Source organism: Notolepis coatsorum (assembly GCF_963971535.1).
Source record: "Notolepis coatsorum genome assembly, chromosome: 3".
In the NCBI taxonomy this organism is placed as follows: Eukaryota; Metazoa; Chordata; class Actinopteri; order Aulopiformes; family Paralepididae; genus Notolepis; species Notolepis coatsorum.
Window position 1 is genome coordinate 157,316,662 of NC_140167.1, and position 20,314 is coordinate 157,336,975.

Sequence of the window (20,314 nt, forward strand, 5' to 3'; positions counted from 1 at the left end):
CATGCCAGAGATGGCCAGCAGGCCACCAGCAGGTGAACATGGTGTGACAGGAGGGGCGCTCAGTAAGCCCCAGGCGACATCAGAGGAACAGAGTTCCCACCCAGTCAACTCTGGGGGTCCCTGCCCCTGATCAAGTGGGCCTTCCACAGGGTTCAAGACCGAAGAGTGATCATCCATCCTAGAAGACATGTTACATTCACCATGTTATCTATTATCACTTATCACATTAACCGTTTATTATGGATGCCATAGTCAACCTGCCGAAAGGCCTAGTCCTTGCGCACATTAATATATGTAGCCTGAGGAACAAAACTCATGACCTTGCTCTATTCTTGGAGTCAAATAAGGTTGATATTCTAGCAGTTTCAGAAACTCACCTGGACAGCTCCTTCGAAGATTCTGAGGTTGAGATTTATGGTTTCACAATTTACAGACATGATAGAAACAGGTTTGGTGGTGGTGTGGCAATTTTTATTCGTGAACATTTCCCTGTGAAATTTAGGCAGGATTTAATGATAAATGATATTGAAGCTATATGGCTACAAGTGCAACTCCCACACCTGAAACCTATATTTATTGGCTGCTGTTATAGGGCACCCAGTGCCAATATACAGTATTTAAGTAGCTTGTGTGACATGTTGGACAGGGCCACAGAGGAAAATAGAGAGTTGTACTGTCTTGGTGATTTTAATATTGATTGGCTTTCTGAAAACTGTCCTCTGAAGAACAAGTTCAAAACCATAACTGACACCTGTGGATTATTGCAATTAATTTTCCAACCAACGAGAATTTCCATGAATAATTTTGGGGTTAAAACTTCTAAATGTATTGATCACATTTACACTAATACTCCCGATCTGTGCTCTTCACCCGTTTCAGTCCCAGTTGGCTTCAGTGACCATCATTTAGTTGCTGTCTCCAGGAGAACTAAGCTACCTAGGGCCTGTCCCAAAATTATAATTTCTAGATCATATAAGAAATGTAATGAAGATGTTTTTCTTGAAGATCTTAAGAATATTGAATGGGCTGATGTATGCACCATTGACGATCCTGAGATCTCTTTAAATTTATTTATGGAGCATTTTATGAAAATTGTGAACATTCATGCATCATTAAGGAAATTCACGGCTGAAGCAAAATGTGCGCCATGGATAGATATAGTACTGAAGAACTTGATGGCTCAAAGGGACGAGGCCAAAAAGGTTGCTGCTCTTTCTGGATCTTCTGGTGACAGAAAACTTTATTGTACGTTAAGAAATCAGGTAACCAAAATGAATAAAATAAATAAAAGAACCTACTATCAAAAGAGAATTTCTGAAAGCGGTAATGACAGTAAAAAATGATGTAATGTAATGAAGGAAATCATGGGTAAAAAGATGACCTCCATTTCTTTTGTAGAATCAGATGGCGTCTACTTGACTAAGCCACTTCAGATCGCAAATTATTTTAATGATTATTTTGTCAACAAGGTCTCTAAACTTAGAGATAATATGGACAGTACTGTCAATTCTAACTCTGATGAATAATAAGATGTGCACTTTTGAATTCCGCCAGATTTATGCTGGAATGGTTGAAAGGTTGTTGAGCTCTCTACCTGTTGGCGGGCCTGTTGGTACTGACCTCCTTGACAGCAAGTTGTTAAGAATATCTGCGGCATAATGTTTCGAAACCAATCTGTCATATTTTTAATAGATGTTTGATTAGTGGCGTGTGTCCAAAATTGTGGAAGGAGGGAAAGATCATCCCAATACCTAAAGACACAAAAGCAACTTTATGTGGTCCCAATAGCAGGCCTATCAGCATTTTGCCAGTACATAGCAAACTGTTGGAAAAAATTGTGTATGAGCAAATACAAGTCTATTTCTCTGCTAATGGTTTAACTACTTTAATCCAACATGCGTATAGGCCTGGTCATTCCACCTGTACCGCCATCACTCAAATGTCTGATAGTTGGCTCACCTCTATGGACAACTCAAAGCTCAGTGGTACTGTATTACTTGATTTTAGCGCAGCCTTCGATGTAATCGACCACAACATTTTAACGTCTAAACTTGTGTGCTATGGTTTTAAATCCTCTGCAATCCAATGGGTTAGGAGTTATCTGTCGGCCAGGTCGCAGAGAGTTTATTTGAATGGGGCTCTATCGAGCAGTAGGGCCCTGGACTGTGGGGTCCCGCAAGGAAGTTGCCTAGGACCCCTCTTATTCTAAATTCTTACAAATGACATGCCGTTTGCAATTAGTAGAGCTAATTTGACAATGTATGCCGACGATTCCACTATTTATTATGCGGCTGCAACATGTACAGAGCTTAGTCAGGTTCTGTCTAGTGAGCTGAGCATTATATATAACTGGATAAAATCAAATAAACTCATACTTAATTTATCAAAAACAAAGTGCATAATATTCGGCTCTAATTATAGACTATCACACAATCCCAAATTGAATTTACAGATTGAGGGTCAAACCATTGAACAGGTAAAGACTGTGAAGCTTTTAGGACTCTGGCTTGATGGTGCATTGTCTTGGTCCGATCACATCAACAAGGTGGTTGCCAAAATGGGTAGAGCGGTTGCAGTCACACGGAAGTGCTCACCTTATCTTACATCAGTGCTGTTTCTTCAAGTTGTGTGCTCTATGGTTTTATGTCATTTAGACTACTGCTCTGTAGTATGGTCATCTGCATTCAATGGTCTACTCAGAAAACTACAAGTAGCTCAAAACAAGGCAGCTAGACTGGTCCTAGGCTGCTCACCTAGGGCTAGTGTAGTTGACATGCATGCACGTCTCTCTTGGCTCAGTGTTAAGGTAAGATTATCTGCTAACTTAATTACATATTTTCATAGAGTTACTCAAACTCCAAAGTTCCTGTATAATTGCATTGTGTACAGCGCAAGTACTCACACACATTCAACCAGAGGGACAAGAGGTGGATTGATTAATTTACCTCTACCTAAGTCTAATTTTATGAAAAGGGCAGTATTTTATAGGGCGATAGTATCCTGGAACTGTCTTCCCAGAGATGTTAGGAACATCAAAGAAAAGGCTAGTTTTAAAATAAATCTTAAACACTATTTACACTTGCACACACATTAACATTTTGTATTCAGCACAGCTGGAATACATGCACACCCTGATAAATTGTTTTATTTTGGTATAACTGGATTTTATCTCTTGTTTTTCATCTCCTGTTTTACATTTCTTTTTTTCTATGATACATGTTTTACTCTATTCTGATTAATTGTCTTTGTGATTGTAGCGACTATCCTGATGTCATAATACACGTGATGAGCCAAACAATAATTACTTCATAATGCTGTTAATAATACTTAAACCGAGCGAGGGTACGTGCGTGTGTTCATGCGGTAAAAACCGTGAGATCTCTCCGTCACCCATACCTAAATACATTGATTGACATAGCCTACACCTGTGCCTTTATTCAAAACATATGTGCTCCGTGCTGCCACCCAGTGCTCCGTGCTGCCACCCAGTGATGAACTTAACAAACTACAAACTAAGCACAAAAACCATCAAATAGCTCCTGACCTACAGTGATATATGCTAGGTGTATGTTATCTTGTTGTGTATATGTATGTTGTTGGACCCCAGGAAGACTAGCTGCCGCTAAGGCGTCAGCTAATGGGGATCCGTTTAAATAAACAAAAACAAAAAAAAAACACAAACACACACACACACACACACACACACACACACACACACACACACACACACACACACACACACACACACACACACACACACACACACACACACACACACACTTCAGAAACAAACATAGTATCAATGAGAGCATCAATAATACACCTGAGTGAAGTCTAGTAAAAAAATGTAAAAAATTTAAATTCAAATCTTTTTATTTTATTAAAAGTTAATCATGAGTTTAAAAAAATAGTGGCGTTAATAGAATCGGGCGATAACGCGTTAATACCACGTTAACTTTGATAGCCTTATGAATAGTTTGTTTACAGATCAATCTAAAACACACTTGTGTGGACTTTCAAAAAAAAAGAAAAAAAAATCACAAAGGTACATATTCAAAGTAAGCTCACACACAAAATCCAAACTCAATAACCGAAAAAAGGAATAGGCTGAAGCACATGCTTATTTCTGCCTATCCTTTACAATTCTTAAAAACTAAATATACTTTAATATAAGAAAGAAAAACTTAAAATATGCTGCAAGATATAGTAATTATTAAATTTTTTTATTATAAAAATAAAATAAATTTTTTTAAACAGATGTTTGATGTTTTACTCAAAACTGTACTCCTGAATTATTTTATCCTTTAAGGCCTTTTTAAATCTCCCCTGAGAAGTACACAACTTCAACCCGTCACTAAGGCTATTACACAATTTAACTCTAGCTTTTACATTAGTTCTTACCTTTTTACATGTTTTAAGAATACACAACCCTCTTAAATGATACTTTCCTTCTCTTGATTGAAAGAGACATTGAATACAAACTGGTGGGTTCTTACTCTTAGCACGAAAAATGATCTCCAAGGTTTTTATGTACACCATATCTACACATTTTAATGTGCAGGACTTTATGAATAATGGATTTGTCGATTCAAGGTAACTAGCGCTTTGTGTATTATTCTAATAGCTCTTTTCTGTAGTTTAATAATAGGATCTATATTTGTTTTATAAACATTCCCCCAGACCTCAACACAATACGACATGTAGCCTATGGCACAACAAGTGAAAAATACAATATATGCAAACATTTCTGATTTAACAGCTCCCTTGTTTTGTACAGAATGCCAACAGATTTGGCTAATTTACCTTTGATATATTGTATATATATATATATACAGGTGCATCTAAATCAATTAGAATATCAAGGACAATTAATTTATTTCAGTAATTCAATAAAAAAAGTTAAAATCATATAGGTCAAGGTCAACATTATTTATATAGCACATTTAAAATCAACCGGAGTTGTACCAAAGTGCTGTACAATACAAACACAGAAATACTAAAAGAAATATAAAATATAGTATACACACAAAGACATATAACTACAATAAAGTTTAAAAAACAATCACGACACGACCAAGCCTCAGAAAGCCAATAAAAACAGGTGCGTCTTCAGCTGTGCCTTAAAAGTCTGTAGGGTCTGGGCAGACCTAATTTGCAGTGGAAGACTGTTCCATAACTTAGGGGCAGCCACCGCAAAAGCTCGATCGCCTTTAGTCTTTAGCCTAGACCTTGGGACATTTATTTGCTGACCTCAGTGCTCTAGCAGGGGTACAAAGATAGAGGAGTTCAGCTAGATACTGAGGGGCCAGACCATTTAAGGCCTTGGACACAAACATGGCAATTTTAAAATCAATTCTGAAATGAACAGGGAGCCAGTGCAGGGAAGCCAGTACTGGTCTGATGTGCTCACGCCTCTTTGTGCCGGTCAAGAGGCGTGCAGCAGCGTTCTGCACTAGCTGCAGGCGTCGCAAGGAGAGCTGGTCGAGACCCACATACTGGGCATTACAATAGTCCAGCCTAGATGATATAAAAGCATGGATGACCCTCTCCAGGTCATTGGGAGAGAGGTAGGGCTTTACCTTTGCCAAGAGCCTCAGCTGAAAAAAGGAGCCTTTCACTACAGACCCAATCTGTCTGTCAAATTTTAGATCATTGTCAAAGGTCCAAGGTCCAAGGCTTTTTTTTTAATAAAATTTCGTTTTTTGGCATCGAGGGGCCCTAAAGCACCAGCAGAGTTTCCCAACCGGTCCAGATGCCCAAACACAATTACCTCCGTCTTACCGTCATTAAGATTGAGGAAGTTTAGGTCCATCCAAATCGTAATGTCGGCAAGAGCAGCTAGCAGAGGTTCAATACAGTCCTTGCACTCTACTTTTAGAGGAAGATAAATTTGGACATCATCCGCATAGCAATGAAAAAAACATTATGTTTGCGTAGAATAGAACCTAAGAGCAGCATATATAAAGAAAATAACAAGGGACCCAGGATGGAGCCTTGGGGAACACCACAGGTAAGAGGGGCCACATTTGAGGAGAATTCACCCAGATGAACAGAGAAACTCTTATCAGTCAGGTACGACTGAAGTAACATAAGGGCAGTACCTCTGATGCCAACACACTGTTCTAGGCTGGATAAAAGGGTCTTATGATCCACCGTATCAAAGGCAGCGGTCAAATCCAATGTTACCATAATAGCAGCACACCCAGAGTCCACAGTTAAAACAAGGTCATTGAACATTCTTAAAAGAGCAGTCTTTTCTTCACTATTTTGGAATCATGTAGAATCTTTTGATTGAGCTTGTTTTTTTTAAAGAAAAAATGTATCATTTAGATGCCTTTATTTCATATTCGACGCAGACGGTAGACTATATATAGCACATTTTGTTTGGTTTTCAGTTTTCAATCCATAATAAGTTAACAGAAAAAATAAGTACACAACCACATTATTTCAACCTAATAAAACTATGTTTATTGTCATTGTTTTAAGAACACAAGGTGACTTGGTAATACTCACATTTTGAGTAAAAAGAATCCCACTGGTCACAATGGTGACCGTAATAAGGTTTTTGTTATAAGGCTCTGAAAATGTTACTGAATGATGTATCAATGTATTTCCAGCTAAATTGAAATAATAAAGGGTCTCAATTAAATATGTGTAGTGTCACTGAGGCACACCCTCCTCCAATCCCTCCACCGGAGCAAGGCCAGAGAGAGAGAGGAGAGAGAGGAGAGAGAGGAGAGGAGAGGAGAGGAGAGGAGAGGAGAGGAGAGGAAGAGAGAGAGAGAGAGAGAGAGGAGAGAGAGAGAGGAGAGAAAGGAGAGGGAGAGAGGGAGAGAGAGAAAGACGCTCAAGTTAAATAAACCGCTGCTTACCTGAGATCCCTGGCACTGTTTTGCTTTACTGAGCTCCGTTATCTGGGGTAGTAGTTGGTTGGTCGGTCCCTTTAAGCTGCACACCGGAGCATCTTTTAATCCAGCTGTTTGCTGTTTTCGGACATTTCGTTGATGCGTCGCTCGACACTTCGAGCTGACATGGGGATATCTTTTATCCTTGATTTGATTGTCTCTTTGTTTGGCAAGACTTCAACATAAGTACACACAGCACGGTCCTTCTGACACACAAACCCGTAGTAGTCTGTCCACGAGGGCTGGAATGCCCGCATTTCGTTTGCTTTAACTTTCTTAGCTGTGCATCATGACAGAATGCAACGCAGCACTGTGATTTTACCTGTGAACTGCGCGAGGCCAGCTGCCTGCTGACAGCTGAGCACCATGGGATGTACCATGTATTAGCTGTCATAGGGGTGTGCAAACCAGTCAACTTACAAAAACTAGCCTGTTGGAGGATTTCAACAAGATAAATGCGAAATATTTCACTATAATATTTCAAAGCGAAGTAAAAAAATATATAATAATAATAATTGGAGAATTGGATTGTAGAATTGGATCACTGGGGCACAGCTGAGTGGTCTAAATACGCCGATGGCTATGACGAGGTCTAAAACCCTCGTCATAGTATATGTATTATATATATAATTATATATAATATATTATATATTCATTAAACACAGAGTGAATTAAATTAAACACAAATACAGAATATATAGCAAAATGCACGAGGAAATGCACAACAAAATAGTTCAGTGAAGTAATAATACTTACTCATCTGTCACAGGAGTCTTCAATAACATTGAATGTCCATCCATTTTGTGAATCCATTAGTTATCTGATGAGACAGACGGTACCGTCAGGCTGCTCCTTCAGATCGTCTCTGATAACAGGATCATCAGCAGCATCATTAGCACGGATAGTGTAGCCTGGTACTTCAAATGCTTCTCTGGGAACGTGCATACAGCTTGGTTTTATCCAAAAATGTTGTCTGGTGACTCAACGTCCTCCTGGTTTGCATGTCGGAGAGATGAGGAGAGATTACCAAAAAAGGTCATGTGACACATTAAGATTTTCAAATGAACGCCAAAATGAACTCCATCTCTATGTATAATATACATAGAGAGGTGTCAATATTACAGAGTTAATTTTGGCATCATGTGTATATATATATATATATATATATATATATATATATACTGTATATCCTGTACTGTGCAGAGCTACATTATACTGTGCTATATAACATTATAATAAATAAAAATAAAAATTAATACAATAAAAAGAAACAAGTGTTTTCCAAAACGTTATCTTGTCAGGTTCAGGGTTAGAAGAACACAGGTTGGGTTCCTAAAGGTTAACTTGTGAGGTTTAGGGTTAGAACAACACAGTTTGGGTTCCCAAATGTTATCTTGTGAGGTTTAGGGTTAGAAGAACACAGGTTGGGTTCCTAAACGACCCCTCGAGGCGCCTCATTCATGTCCAATTTCATTCCATGTTCTGCGTTTATTAATTTCCACCACCAGCATCACCCAATTCAACTGAATGAGGTATTGATTAGCTAGACCAGGTGTGCTGGTGGTGGAATTTAACAACCCATGTACATTATTGCACTACCTCTCTACAGTACCTCATTTTTGCATTTTTGCATTTGTTTGAATTTTGTGTTTGCATTTTGCATTTTTACTTTAGTTTTGTATTGTATATTTTGTATAGTGCTCATACAGAACCAAGCATTTCACTGTAACATACATTATCCATTATTATACGTACCTTATATGTGACAAATAAAACAAAACTTGAATTTGAATTAAACAGTATATGGAATGACTGGATGGGGTGTGCCTCTTGGAGCTGTTTGAGAACCGAACACGTGTTCCTCTATACCTCTCCACAAGATATGTGCACACACGTATATTTATATACAAACTATATATGTAATATCGTTGTCAGATGACAGTCTTGTAAGATGTTAGCTCTCCGCTCCTCGTCTGGGCTGTTTGTTAGAGACGCACAAGGCGGCAGACACGGCTGGTTCAGCTTCTGATGTTCATAACCATGAAAGCTGCCATTTTTATCCGGAGATAGAAATAGATCCTGTTGCTCTCTGTAATAATACACCCCATGATGCTCCAGCAAGCCAGGGAGTCTGAACAGCGTCCACACATAGTAGCTCAGTCGTGGCTGTGGTTTCCTGCTTAGCTACTGTACGACTGAGCTTCGTCTAAAAGTATAAAAATAGAGCTTAGTTCAGCTCGGTGGAGCTGTTTACTTTCCCAACTCCTTCTGAAGTGCCGTTTCAAAAGGAGACATAAATTGTCATCTGTATGCAAATGGCCTCTGGCAATAAAATGATGTAGTTAATTCAGACTTTTAGTTTAAAAGAAAAGAGGAACTGAAAGATGCAGGCGGTCGTTCGTCTCAGGCTTTGTTTTCCAAGCATCAAACATTGTTTCATCATGTCTGTGTTGCATCACTCACTGACTGTAGAGACTCTAATAAAGCTGTTGTCTGTAATCATTACTACACATGATACTGCAGCATTTATAAAGATTAATGAATAATTTACAAAGAAGAATATAGATTTACACACATTAATGATTTACACACACTACTGATTTACACACAACTGTTTTACACACATTCATGATTTACACACACTACTGATTTACACACACTACTGATTTACACACGCTACTGATTTACACACACTACTGATTTACACACACTACTGATTTACACACACTACTGATTTACACACACTACCACACACTACTGATTTACACACACTACTGATTTACACACATTAATGATTTACACACACTACTGATTTACACACATTAATGATTTACACACTACTGATTTACACACACTGCACTACACACTATACCCACACAGTGTTTGTTATATAGAAGCCTATAACTACCTTATCACTGATTGTACTGCCTCTTTGCACATCACACAGGACATAGCATGGACCTAGCATGTCCTACCATGCTCTGTAAATAACTTATGTACATATACCAATATGCCCTAATCTGTTTACTTGTTTTATTGCACAATGTCGTTCTATTGGATTCTATTATATGTTATTACTATTGTATTATGCACATCGTTGCAGGCAGAACCACCCGCATTGCATTGTATACTCGTATGCCGTGACAAATAAAACTCTTGACTTGACTTGACACTCTGATACACTGTGATACTACATTGTGACTATTGTATTGTAAATTAATGCTGTTTTTTTTTTATCATTGCTATGCTCCTAATTCTAAAATAGTATTACTATTTTATTGCTTCTGTACTACTTCATGTTAACGCTGCTGCTAGAACAAAGAACGTCACTCCTCAATGCTGATGAAACAATGTGATGTGACAACAGAAACTGATTCCAGCTTCCTAAAAAGAGAGGGAACCCAGTCTAATCTAATCTTGTGTGTGTCTCTATTCCAGAGAGGGAACCCTGATCCAGTCTAATCTAATCTCTTGTGTCTCTATTCCGGAGAGGGAACCCTGATCCAGTCTAATCTAATCCCTTGTGTCTCTATTCCAGGACGCCTACAATGGCTGGTGGTTTATTCTCCATTGACCGGAAATATTTTGAGGAAATCGGAACCTACGATCCAGGGATGGATATTTGGGGCGGAGAAAACTTGGAAATGTCTTTCAGGGTGAGTGACTGAGGGTTCCCACGCAACCTGGAAAACACATACAAATATAAATTAAGTCAATTGTATTTATCTAGCACCTTTCTAGATACAGGATCACACAGTGCTTTCCAATAAAAAAAAAAGAAGAACATCAAACAACATTGTTAACACTATGGTCGCCAAAAACGCCGTAGCACGTCTTTCCCCGCCAAGCTCATTCTGCCAAAGACGCCGTACCACGTCTTTGATATCAATATTTCAAAAATCTGTGATCGAAATCATATTTCTCCCCCGGAGACTTGAGATCTACTGTTGAACCCCTCTCAACTCTCCAACGGTTCAAGAGCGCCATCTGGTGGCCGATCGGCGGATCGCCCAGAGCGGAAACAGGAAATGGAAGCTGGTGCTCATTTCAATTCGGTCCGATCACTCGGTAATAGTCCCAGGACTCGAGCTAGACACAACGGATAGCAATCCGTTACCAATAACTCGATAAACAACATGATTTGGACGTATATACTATTATACAACCTGGAAATGGATCGCATATTTCTACATCCCATAATAGGAATATTTCTGTTCCACGCGCATCGCCCAACGCTATGAGGAAGCTACGGTAAGATTCAGCGTTATTTTTTAACGTGTTCGATACTAACTGCTCTAATGATCATATCACCCACACTAGATGAATCATCTAACGTTGGCCACGGAATTATAAACGACCCCCCCCCCATCCGGTCAACATCAGATGATCAGTAGTAACTTCTAGAAGCACGTCCATTTGACATTTTTTATCTCGCGCAGATTAATATCAAACTGTATTTGATCATCAATATAATGCATTTGGGGCTATAAATCACGTTCTGGAGAAAGCTGCAGAAAACGATAAAAACATACTTATACTTTAGACCGTATTTTAGTATGAATATGTGAATGAAAAAGTATAACGTTGCTACACCCTGAACAATAGATACTTGACGTTGAATGGGCCATAGTAATGTCAATTTAGCAATACAATTTAAAAAGTTATAGCCCTGCAAAGAAGGTAAACATCCCCATAGACAAATAGAGCTGGCGGAGGATGGTATATTAACACTTTAATCGCCGGAGACGCCGAAACTCGTCTTTCCCCGCCATGCTCATTCTGCCGAAGACGCCGTAACACGTCTTTGATATCAATATTTCAAAAATCTGTGATCGAAATCATATTTCTCCCCCGGGGACCTGAGATATACTGCTGAGCTCCACTCAACTCTCTAACGGTTCAAGAGCGCCATCTGGTGGCCGATCGGGGGATCACCCAGGGGAGAAACAGGATGTAGAAGCTAGTGCTCATTTCAATTTGGTCCGATCACTCGCTATAGGTCCCGGGACTCGAGCTCGACACAATACATAGCGATCCGTTGCCAATAACTCGACAAACAACATGATTTGGACGTATATACTATTATACAACCTGGAAATGGATCAGGTATTTCTCCATCCCATAATAGAAAAAATTCTGTTCCACGCTCATCTGCCAACGGCGCGAGGAAGCTACAGTGAGTTTCAGCGTTATTTTCTAATGTCCTCTATACTAACTGCTCTAATGATCATATCACCCACACTAGATGAATGATATAACGTTGCCCACGGAATTATAAACGACCCCCCGCCCATCCGGTCAACATCAGATCATACGTAGTAACTTCTAGAACTACGTGCAGTTGACATTTTTTATCTGGCACCGATCGCTATCAAACTGTATTTGATCATCAATATAATGCATTTAGGGCTATAAATCAAGTTCTGGAAAAAGCTGCAGAAAACGATAAAAACATACTTATACGTTGCTACACTCTGAACAATAGATATAGGACATTGAATGGGCCATAATAATGTCAATTTAGCAATACAATTAAAAAAGTTATAGCCCTGCAAAGAAGGGGAACTTCTCCATAGACAAATAGAGCTGGCTAGGGATGGTAAATTATGAATTTAACCATGGCGATCAAAGTGTTAAGAATATAAGCCTGGCGACCAAAGTGTTAATACATAGAAACAATCAAACACACCAACTAGAAAATATAATACAAAGTAAAACCAAGATAAAACTAGCCAAACGCCTGTCTGAACAGTAGCGTTTTTACCATTTCCCCCCGCAAAGAGTTGCATGTTTCTACTCAGAGAGAAAGGGAGCCGTCAAAGGGAAATGTTCATGTTGTCCTTGTTGCTGCTGGTGGGGTTCTGAGTTTGTCTGGTGAGGAAGGTGGTTCTGAGTTTGTCTGGTGAGGAAGGTGGTTCTGAGTTTGTCTGGTGAGGCAGGTGGTTCTGAGTTTGTCTGGTGAGGCAGGTGGTTCTGAGTTTGTCTGGTGAGGCAGGTGGTTCTGAGTTTGTCTGGTGAGGAAGGTGGTTCTGAGTTTGCCTGGTGAGGCAGGTGGTTCTGAGTTTGTCTGGTGAGGCAGGTGGTTCTGAGTTTGCCTAGTGAGGCAGGTGGTTCTGAGTTTGTCTGGTGAGGAAGGTGGTTCTGAGTTTGCCTGGTGAGGCAGGCGGTTCTGAGTTTGTCTGGTGAGGCAGGTGGTTCTGAGTTTGTCTGGTGAGGCAGGTGGTTCTGAGTTTGTCTGGTGAGGCAGGTGTTTCTGAGTTTGCCTGGTGAGGCAGGTGGTTCTGAGTCTGGTGAGGGTTATGGTTATGGTTAGGGTTAATGTTAGGGTTAGTGTAGGGTTAGTGTTAGTGTTATGGTTATGGTTATGGTTATGGTTATGGTTAGGGTTGACACACACGTGATTAGACACGTGTGTGCACGTGTGCATGTGTGTGCGTGTGTGCGTGTGTGTCTGTGTGTGTGTGTGCGTGCATGCGTGCGTGTGTGTGTGTGTGTGTGTGTGTGTGTGTAGAGGGTAGAGGCCAGACTAAGAGTGATCCCAAAACACCTCAACGATGGAGCAGGCGGAAGATGGTGGATGTGAGAACCACCACATCGGCTGCGAAGGCGGAGGAAGGGACCCCCATTGCCACATGGGTAAACCCGGGGCGGGTATAGTGGCTAGGGAAGTAAACCCTGAGGAAAAATCTGCCCTGGGGACAGGCACAGGCGGAGTCCAACAGACCGGACCACCGGCAGCCCCCTGCAACTCCTGCCAGACGAAGGTCGTCATGGGTTCTCTCATGCCACTGGAGGTTAATCTGCAAGGAGTGAAGATGGTGGGAGTGAGGACTGCACAGCCACACCCTCACCTTAATCCTCACCTATGTGCAAGCTTCTTGCCCATCCTCCCCCCCCCCCCCCTTCAAAAAGTCCTGTGGCGTTGTGGAATGGCGGTAGGTACAGGACAAGGATGTGGCTGGGAGTGTCTAGCCAAACCATGCACACAGGCGACAATGGAGTGATGGTCGTTGAGACTGCGGGATGGAGCAGCGCATCGCTTCGGCAGCTTCCATTGTGACTGAGCAGCCCCACACTGCTCACCCCTGAGATGGGGAAGGACCTAGAAAAGGTGGTCCAAACATTGTCTGCTCTTCTATCTCCGGGCGGTATACCGCAACCGTCGGAGCATTCCCTTTTGTGGTCAAAAAACTAAAATATTAAGAAATAAGCATTTATGTATTGCTTCATGGAATGTTTCTCACACTGCTGGACCTGGCTGAAACACCTGACAGGCCACACCGCAGGACAGCACTCGTGGCCCTGGAACTCGCAAGGTATAACATCGACATTGCAGCTCTCAGCGAGACTAGACTACATGGAGAGGACTCCCTGACAGAGGTTGGTGCAGGATACACCTTCTTCTGGAAGGGGGTCCCTGAAGGCACTCACCGCATCCATGGAGTAGGCTTCGCTGTGAAGTCCCAACTGCTGCAACGCATCCCAGAGTCCCCCATCGGTGTCAGCAAACACCTAATGACATGGCGCATCCCCCTTACAAAGGAACGCTTCGCCACTCTCCTTAGTGCTTATGCACCAACTTTAGATGCTGAGTTCAACATCAAAGAGGATTTCTACCGAGCCCTCGACTCAATATTACAGAAAACTCCAGCTACGGACAAGCTCATATTAATGGGAGACTTCAATGCTAGAGTGGGCACGGAGCACCTGGTATGGGACAGAGTTATTGGCCGACATGGAGTAGGGAAGATAAATGACAACGGGCTTCGGCTCCTCTCCCTCTGTGCAGAACACCACCTGGTCATAACCAACACCATCTTCCAGATGAAGAACAGGTTCAAAACCACCTGGACTATGTGATTGTACGCCAAAAGGACCGACAGGACGTCCTTACCACCCGAGTCATGCGTGGAGCCGAGTGCTGGACTGATGACCTCATGGTCAGATCCAAACTCCTCATGAGTATTCAACCCTGTGGACCGAGGGTAGCACCTAATAAGAAACTCAATTCTGCAGCACTGAACACCCCCACCTCAAAAAACCACCTCCGACAGCTCCTTGCTGAAAACCTCAATAAGATCCCGGAGGAATCAGCTGACTGGCCAGCTCTGCGCCAGGCTATCCACAGCGCAGCCTCTGAGGCACTTGGCCAGACGAGGAAACGACACCAGGACTGGTTTGATTGTAACTCAGCCAAGATACAGTCCCTGCTTAAAACCAAGCATGAAGCCCACAAAGCTCTTCTGTCCTGCCCTGGTTCTCCCACCCTGAAAGCTGCCTTTGCTGCAGCAAGAACAGCAACCCAGCGAGCCCTCCGGACTATGGAGGATGCCTGGTGGATACAGAAGGCGAAGGAGATCCAAAGCCTGGCAGACTGCCACAACACCCAGGGCTTTTACGATGCCATCAAAGCACTGCATGGCTCCAGGAAGCGGGCGACTGCTCCAGTTCGATCAGTCGACGGTTCTAAACTCTTTAAGGACCGACATGAGATCCTCACCCGCTGGGCAAACCACTTTGAGTCTCTACTCAACCACACCAACCCCACTGACCCACATATCCTGGATAATCTCCCAGACATGCCACCAGTCATGCACCTGGACACCCCACCACACTTCTCTGAGACCCGTCAAGCCATTGCGGGTCTAAAGAACAATAAAAGCCCTGGACCCGATGGCATCCCAGCAGAGGTTTTCAAACACGGAGGGTACCTCCTCACGTGCCGCCTGCACCTCCTGATCTGCAACATCTGGGAACATGAGACCCTCCCACAGGACTGGAAGGATGCAAACATTGTGGTTATCTACAAGCAGAAAGGGGACAGAGCAGTATGCGGAAACAGCCGTGGAATCTCTCTCCTCTCCATCGCAGGGAAAGTGCTGGCGAAGATCATGCTGAACAGGCTGGTGGAAAACATCTCTGAAGCTGCGCTTCCGGAAACTCAATGTGGCTTTCGGAAGACCAGATCCACCACCGACATGGTCTTTGTCCTGAGGCAGCTGCTAGAGAAGAGCAGAGAGCATCGCAAGGATCTTTACATAGCCTTCATAGACCTAAGCAAAGCCTTTGACACCATCAGCCATGAGCTGCTCTGGAAACACCTCAACAAACTTGGGGTACCACCCAAGTTTCTCTCCATCCTTCAGCAGCTGCATGACGGGATGCAAGCCAGAGTCCAGACGGGTGAACTCCAGTCAGAATCCTTTAAGGTTAATGTTGGGGTGAAGCAGGGCTGTGTCTTGGCTCCGGTGCTCTTTAATCTCCTCCTCTCTGCCGTCACCTGCCTCTTCCACCGAGCCCTGGGACATGAAGACGGTGTCCATGTGGAATACCGCCTTGATGGTAGTCTCTTCAACATCCGCCGGCTCCAGGCACACACAAAGACAAAATCCTGCCAAGTATGTGAGCTACAGTACGCTGATGACTGTGCCATCTTAGCTCACAGTCCAGAGTCTATGAAGCATGCTCTCGACACCATATCCAGCCTGTACCAATCCTTCGGTCTCCAGGTCAACATACAAAAAACCGAAGTCATGTCCCAACTCACTTCCCGAACCTCTACACCTCCCAGTTTTCACATAAACGGTGTTCCACTCAAAACAGTGGATCATTTCACCTAACTCGGCTCCACTCTGTCCTCATGCTGCTCCCTTGACCCGGAGATACACACACGTATCAATAAAGCGGCATCATCCTTTGGACGCCTACGCAGCAGGGTTTTTGAAAACCGAAACCTGAAGATCAGCACCAAGGTTGCCGTTTACAATGCAGTATGTCTCTCCACTCTGCTCTATGGAGCAGAATCCTGGACCACATACCGCCGGCACATCACCAACCTGGACACTTTCCACATCCGTTGCCTCCAAAGGATCCTCGGCCTGACCTGGGAAGATCGAGTCCCGCACACAGACATCCTCAACAACACCAACTCAATCTGTATGGCCGCAGCTGTGGCCAAAAAACATCTTCGTTGGATAGGGCACACCATATGTATGCCTGACCACCGCCTGCCCCGCCAAGTCCTCTATGGCCAACTGAGAGGAGCAAAGCGGGCTGCTGGAGGCCAAAAGAGACGCTTTAAGGACTACACCAGGGACCTCCTAAAGTGTGCAAACATCACGCAGCTTGAAACTCTGGCACTCGACAGATCAGCCTGGCAAGTCACTTGTGCCACTGCAGTTTCCCAAATACACCAAACAAACCAAGACCGAAGATCTGAGAGGCGCACGCAACGACACCAGCGGGCGGCTGGCATCCCCCAGGTATCTGGCTTCCCTTGCGCCATCTGTGGACGGGTGTGCGGCTCAAGGATCGGACTCAACGCCCACGAGAAGTGGCACCAGCGGCAGCGTTGCTAACCCCCCTCCCCCTCTCCCCATCCCTGGAGCAAGCGTCATCATCGAACACGATGGACAGCTAAGAGTGTGTGTGTGTGTGTGTGTGTGTGTGTGTGTGTGTGTGTGTGTGTGTGTGTGTGTGTGTGTGTGTGTGTGTGTGTGTGTGTGTGTGTGTGTGTGTGTGTGTGTGTGTGTGTGTGTGTGTGTGTGTGTGTGTGTGTGTGTGTGTGTGTGTGTGTGTGTGTGTGTGTGTGTGTGTGTGTGTGTGTGTGTGTGTGTGTGTGTGTGTGTGTGTGTGTGTGTGTGTGTGAGAGTGAGAGAGAGGTTAATTGTGTGCTAAACCAGTAAAGCGAGCCTTCTGTGAGATATGCAGATTTGCTGCTGTCAAGTAGCTTGTAAGTTTCTCCATGTGGAGATGACGGCTTTGGAAAGTCTGGAATTAATAACTGGAAAAATGCCCAAACCTCCTAGACAGCCATGAAAAGTCTCACATAAGTATCCTTGCTTCAATCAAACACCAGTCAACATTCAGCTTGTCAAATCAGAGCTTTGTGAGCAGGAGAAGAGAATGATGGAATGATGCTGCGTTGCAGGTTGTTACCCGGCAGGGGCTTGTGGTCAGAGGACATACCATGGTCAGGAGACATACCGTGGTCAGGAGACATACCGTGGTCAGGAGACGTACTGTGGTCAGAGGACATACTGTGGTCAGGAGACATACTGCGGTCAGGGGACATACTGCGGTCAGAGGACATACTGTGGTCAGAGGACATACCGTGGTCAGGAGACATACCATGGCCAGAGGACATACCACACCGTGGTCAGGAGACATACCGTGATCAGGAGACATACTGTGGTCAGGAGACATACCGTGGTCAGGAGACATACTGCGGTCAGGAGACATACAGTACCTTGGTCAGGAGACATACTGTGGTCAGGGGACATACTGTGGTCAGGAGACATACCGTGGTCAGGGGACATACCGTGGTCATGTCTTTAATGAAGGTCCATGTTAGTGTCTTTAATGAAGGAAGGTTCTGCTCCTCAGGTCCATGTTAGTGTCTTTAATGAAGGAAGGTTCTGCTCCTCAGGTCCATGTTAGGTCGCTTTCACATATAGTTTTGGTGGACTCGGTGCGGTTCTGGGGGTGAAGTTGCAACATTGTTGCATTCTTCATTTGGTTCGCCTGCTTTCACATAGAAATCTGTCAGGCGGACCGAGACCTTCTGAACAATGTCACGCGGTCTGTGTGAAAGCGACCTTAGTGTCTTTAATGAAGGAAGGTTCTGCTCCTCAGGTCCATGTTAGTGTTTTTAATGAAACTAAAGACTAGCTTTCGGTCATGAGAGCTTCATCAGGGCAAAAATGTTTTGTTGATTAAAATGACTATTTGATGAATTGACAAAATCCCAAAGACTATTAGTTGAGTATGAACATCTTCAGTTGAGTCCATGTTCTCTGGGCCTTCAGATCTGGCAGTGCGGTGGCTCTTTGGAGATTGTCACCTGTTCCCACGTGGGCCATGTGTTCCGGAAGGCCACTCCGTACAGCTTCCCTGGAGGGACAGGCCAAGTCATCAACAAGAACAACAGACGTCTGGCTGAGGTTTGGATGGACGACTTCAAAGACTTCTTCTACATCATATCACCAGGTACCACTGCAGTGAAACTACAACCCTCTGTGTACAATCTGTGTACAATCTCACACGTCAGATATCATTTTGGGAAGTGAATGTTCTAATAGCAGTGTAATAATGGCTACTGGCCATTGAAGCTGACAGAGTTCTAGAAATATTTTCTTATTGAAATTTTTTTTATTGTGGTTTTGGTAGATATTTTATTGTTTTTTTCTGGGCAGTCCGGTAGAGAGAGAGAGGAAGTATGGGAGGATAGACGGGGGGAGACATTCGGCAAAGGTCGCCGGGTCCGGGAGTGTTGCACCGCAGTGCTGTACATGGTGCGGCACCCTGGCGCCCCGGAGTTCTAGAATTCTGAGAGAACATTCCAAAACAAGGACACAAAGTGTCATAAACCATGTTCGCACCACAGGAACATTATCCAGGAACTAGGGACTTGTTCAGGGACTAGGGACTTGTTCAGGAACTAGGATCTTGGTCAGGAACCAAGGACTTTTCAGGAACTAAGGACTTGTTCAGGAACTAAGGACTTGTTCAGGAACTAGGGACTTGTTCAGTTTAGTTTACTCAGTTTATTTGATCAGGGAGTGCATATCAATCAACAGCAATGTTCCCTCAAAAAAAATTTCGGTCTGAGCAAACACTCAAACCTCCTGAGCAGACATCAGCAACTACTGAGCAACATACCGATTAACCGGTTAGTTGATAAGCGGAAAAAATCTGAGAATCTTAATTTCCCTCAATGTCTAACATAAAAATCTATACATTTTGCTTAGTCTTACTGGACAAAATAAATAACAAGAAAAATATGAAGTAATGTTCTAAATAACACCTCTTCTGTATTAGAAAATCCAGCTTTAAAAAATATATCTTTGTATCTTTTCAATGTAATGTAAATTATAAAACAGTAACCTCACAATGATACACATTTAAAAGTGCACTATGCAGTTTCGAATTTGTTACATTTGCATAACTTGCAATTAGTGTACAAAACTAATTTATTACACACATAATCCTTAGAATGATTGTATCATAACAAGCATCGTATCAAAGCAAAACATCATTTTGAGGCATCAAAATAGTTTAAAATTATTTTCTTTCTCTCTCTGTATAGCTGCATACTTCAATCAATTCGGTCAACTTTGCCATCAAACTCTTGCCTCGCACAGCTTTATTTGTAATGTTTTTCTGTGTCCATGTGAGCTTTGAGATCGCCAGCACCTTTATTAGACACAGAAACATATGGTCAAGCTTTGCACACGTTGCACTCCGCTTCCAATTAGTCACGAGTCACGACCGGGCCGGTAAATTGGGAATTTTCTCTGCAGTTCATCTGTAATGTACATTTTCGGCATTGTGAGCAGAATCAATGCTGGTCGGATCTGTCCGCTTCCTCATCTGTTGTGTGTGTGAGCGCAGTAGCGACGCCCACAAAG

General features: G+C 43.0%; 1 protein-coding gene across 1 annotated transcript in view; it reads left to right on the forward strand.

Moving 5' to 3' along the window:
• Positions 1-20,314, forward strand: part of galnt13 (polypeptide N-acetylgalactosaminyltransferase 13) — a gene marked incomplete at both ends in the record, with an annotated part of 244,921 nt that overhangs the window by 141,027 nt on the left and 83,580 nt on the right. Inside the window, 2 exon segments of the mRNA XM_084310931.1 lie at positions 10,444-10,561; positions 18,713-18,893. Of these exon segments, the coding sequence (XP_084167057.1) occupies positions 10,444-10,561; positions 18,713-18,893 (299 nt within the window).